This window comes from Andrographis paniculata, unplaced genomic scaffold (assembly GCF_009805555.1).
Source record: "Andrographis paniculata isolate CXL003 unplaced genomic scaffold, ASM980555v1 Contig62END, whole genome shotgun sequence".
NCBI lineage: Eukaryota > Viridiplantae > Streptophyta > Magnoliopsida > Lamiales > Acanthaceae > Andrographis > Andrographis paniculata.
Window position 1 is genome coordinate 4,336,484 of NW_026137598.1, and position 3,157 is coordinate 4,339,640.

A 3,157-nucleotide genomic window follows, 5' to 3' on the forward strand; every position below is an offset into this window, starting at 1 on the left:
CTTTTACTTGACTAATTTGTGGATGTCAGAGATGTGTTCAAGATAACTATGACATGAAGCAATCAATATATATATATATATATATACCTATCACCCACCAAGACAACACAATGAAGGCTTAGTTGGGCTGTATATACCTATCACCCACCAAGACAACACAATGAAAGCAACACCTACTAATCATCTCAACATCATCTGTACATATATATATATCTACACAAATATTTGCATTGTTTTTCCCTCATTTAGGATAATTAAGAATTACTAAGACAACAAGATAAGTAACCATCTTGCAAGAAAAGAAAATTCATGCATGTCAGCAAGACTACCTTAAAGAGGGTATATATATACATACATCCATCTATTTTCCGGTATATATCCATCTATCTATCTATCTATCTATCTATCTATCGCCGTATCCTTCACTGATCCTTGCATAAAAAGCATATGGCTCGCGTATTAACATGAAAGGAGAGAAAAGTAAAGACATATAATATGCATACGCTGGCTGGCTTCGAGTTAGCAATAATTATTTGTTCCTTTCTCGGCGCATTCTTGCCCCCCATGTCAGATTATTGTCATCATCCGGGGTCTCCTTTTGCATGCTCCTTTTCTTTAGCCCGGACAGTTGGCTTTGCCAGCGGCTTTTCCATTCACTCTTGTTTGCCATTTGCAGCTCCTAATGCAAAAACATCCAATCCATTCATAACACTTTATCAATTATGCCAAAAGAAAATTCACAAGGCAAGAGTATGTTATTATTCGATAAAACAGGAAAATTAGAAACTCTGCAGAGGTGTTTTGTCGTGGGAGGAACAACAGGGGTTGCTCGTATTAGTGAGCACATACACAAAAGATAATAGTATGTCTAATTGAAAATAAATGCAAGACTAACTAAGCTTTTAATTTTCAAAAACATGGATGTAGCCCTCCCCATCTATTCAATTAGAGCACACAGTATCCAATCAAACTTTAAGATTCTTGACTTCAGAACCATAAGGAATGGTCACTTCTTGTAATTAAGTCTCGAATTAAGACACATTTAAGAACATTTGAAAATTTGAAGGTGCTCACTAACACAAACACCTGGCTATTTGGCTTGAATAACATTCTAGATGAGATGTAGAAACCATACAACCATATAAAACAACACAGCAGCCAAAAGATTGCAGAAACATCAGCAGTTTGAATTTATTATTCACTTCGACCATTTGCTACCCCTTTAGCATTTGCAACACTCGGGAAAGATTAATTGGATTTTCCAGGATATAATCGTATATACTTAGCAATTCATCACATACCCAAAACAAGATCCAGCTTGACAACAGAATCAGCCTATAGAACAGCAACTAAATCTCAAATTACCAATTAAAAAGTTCATATGAAATCACAACCATGATGTGAACATTCATTGCACATATATACACGTTCATAAACCTGAACAGGATCATTAGGGATATAAAACAATCAAGCAAAAAGTACTAATTCCATCATGACTGAATAACTTCTAGAAATCAGAACCGAAAATATTTGAAACCACCACAAAAAGAGAACCAGTAGCTTTTTCTCATTGTAAGCAGTGAAAATTATGTTCACCGCTAATTTTCAACCCCTTCCACCACACCCATACTAGAGAAAGCAAAAAAAAAAAAAAAAAACAAAAAACAGATGGAACCAATACGCTGTCATCTTTCACACAACCGCATAGTGGAATCCAGAATGGCAAAAATTAATTAATTAATATTTTTTTAATCTAACGAATGGTAGGTAATCGAACCTCATCGAATTTGCCCCTTCTTCGAGAGGTAAACGCGAGGTGAACACCCTTGGCCATGTCGCGATCGTACAGTTCCCTCCTCTTCGGATCCGACAGCGTCTCGTAGGCCTCCTGAACCCGAATAAACCTCCTGGTATGCTCCTCCACTCGATCCGGCAGAGACACGTCCGGATGGTACTTCCTGGCGAGCTGCTTATACGCTTGTTTGATCTCCAACAACGTACCGGTTTCCGGTACGCCGAGAAGCTCGTAGAAGGTCCTCGCGGCCGGCTCCTCGACGGTCTCGATTAGCGACGCCCGCGCGGCGCCGCGGGGACCGATCTGGAACGATACGAATTGAGGCGGCCGCGCTACGGAAGTGCGAGTGGAGGAACCGAAGAAGGGAAATGGAAGAGATTCGCCGGTCCGATGAAGAGGCTGCGCTACGGCGGCGTAACTGCTGCACATTTCTGGTCCGGTTGGGGCGAGGATCCACGCTTTGCGTGCTGCTCTGCTTTATCTATCTATATGTATATATATATATATACACCATACACTATATACGTATGTGAATGTCATTATGATTGATGTATACCCTTACAAAACCATTCATAATAAAGTTTTTTTCTTTTTTCTTTTAAGCATTATTTAGGGTGTGTTTGTTCGGGGAATTTTGAGTTAGAATTTAAATATAAAAATTTTGAATTTGAATAGTTGTATGATGGGATATAAATAGGTGTTGATGTGATATTTTGAATGTAAAATTGATTTTTAAGTATAATATAAAAAATAAAAAATATGTGTTTAATTTGATTTTTTGAGAAAAAAAAAATTAAATAAACAGTGTAAATCAAATTCAATCCTCCAAACAGACAAAGTACTGATCTCTCCTTTCCGATAAAGTGTAAATATTATCATAAATACACCATTTCTCCTCTTAGAAAAAATGTCTAGGTTACTGTAATATATGTATTTAGGTAACATATAGTTAATAAAAATATATAATTATATTTAAAATAAATAAAGTGAGATCTTCTAAAAAAAAATAATAAAGAATAAATTATGTGAGATCAATTGAAATATAAAAAACAACACTTTACTTGGAATAGAAAAAGTATAAAATGTTTAGAAAATTATAATTAATAAATAATTTTAAAGTATATTAGAAAATTACCGTAGTATTATATAAATAGTTATAAATTAAAATAATATAAATTTTACTAAAATTAATAAAATTATAAAATATAAAATTTTAAATGTAGTTAAAATACTCATTCCTTTCCAAATTAATAAAAATTTTGATATTTTTATCTTTTAACTTTAGTATTTATAATAATATATTTGTAATTTAAGTAATAATTGAAAGTATTTTAGTATTAGTATTGATTACTTTTTTTAAAA

At 34.1% G+C, this 3,157-nt stretch overlaps 1 protein-coding gene across 1 annotated transcript; it reads right to left on the reverse strand.

Annotated features, from left to right (window-relative positions):
* Positions 1–265: 265 nt before the first annotated feature.
* Positions 266–2,279, reverse strand: LOC127261005 (chaperone protein dnaJ 20, chloroplastic-like). Its single transcript, XM_051289126.1, has 2 exons — positions 1,778–2,279; positions 266–679 (listed from the first exon to the last, which is right to left on the reverse strand). The coding sequence occupies exons 1-2, from the start codon at positions 2,222–2,224 to the stop codon at positions 530–532; spliced, it is 597 nt and encodes a 198-aa protein (XP_051145083.1). The 5' UTR covers positions 2,225–2,279; the 3' UTR covers positions 266–529.
* Positions 2,280–3,157: the final 878 nt, after the last annotated feature.

Excerpts from the sequence above, each read along its gene's own strand:
- LOC127261005 (XM_051289126.1), bottom strand. The coding sequence starts at position 2,224 with ATGTGCAGCAGTTACGCCGCCGTAGCGCAGCCTCTTCATCGGACCGGC. Across the intron at positions 680-1,777 it reads GAAGGGGCAAATTCGATGAG|GAGCTGCAAATGGCAAACAA; the intron begins GTTCGATTACCT and ends TTTTTGCATTAG.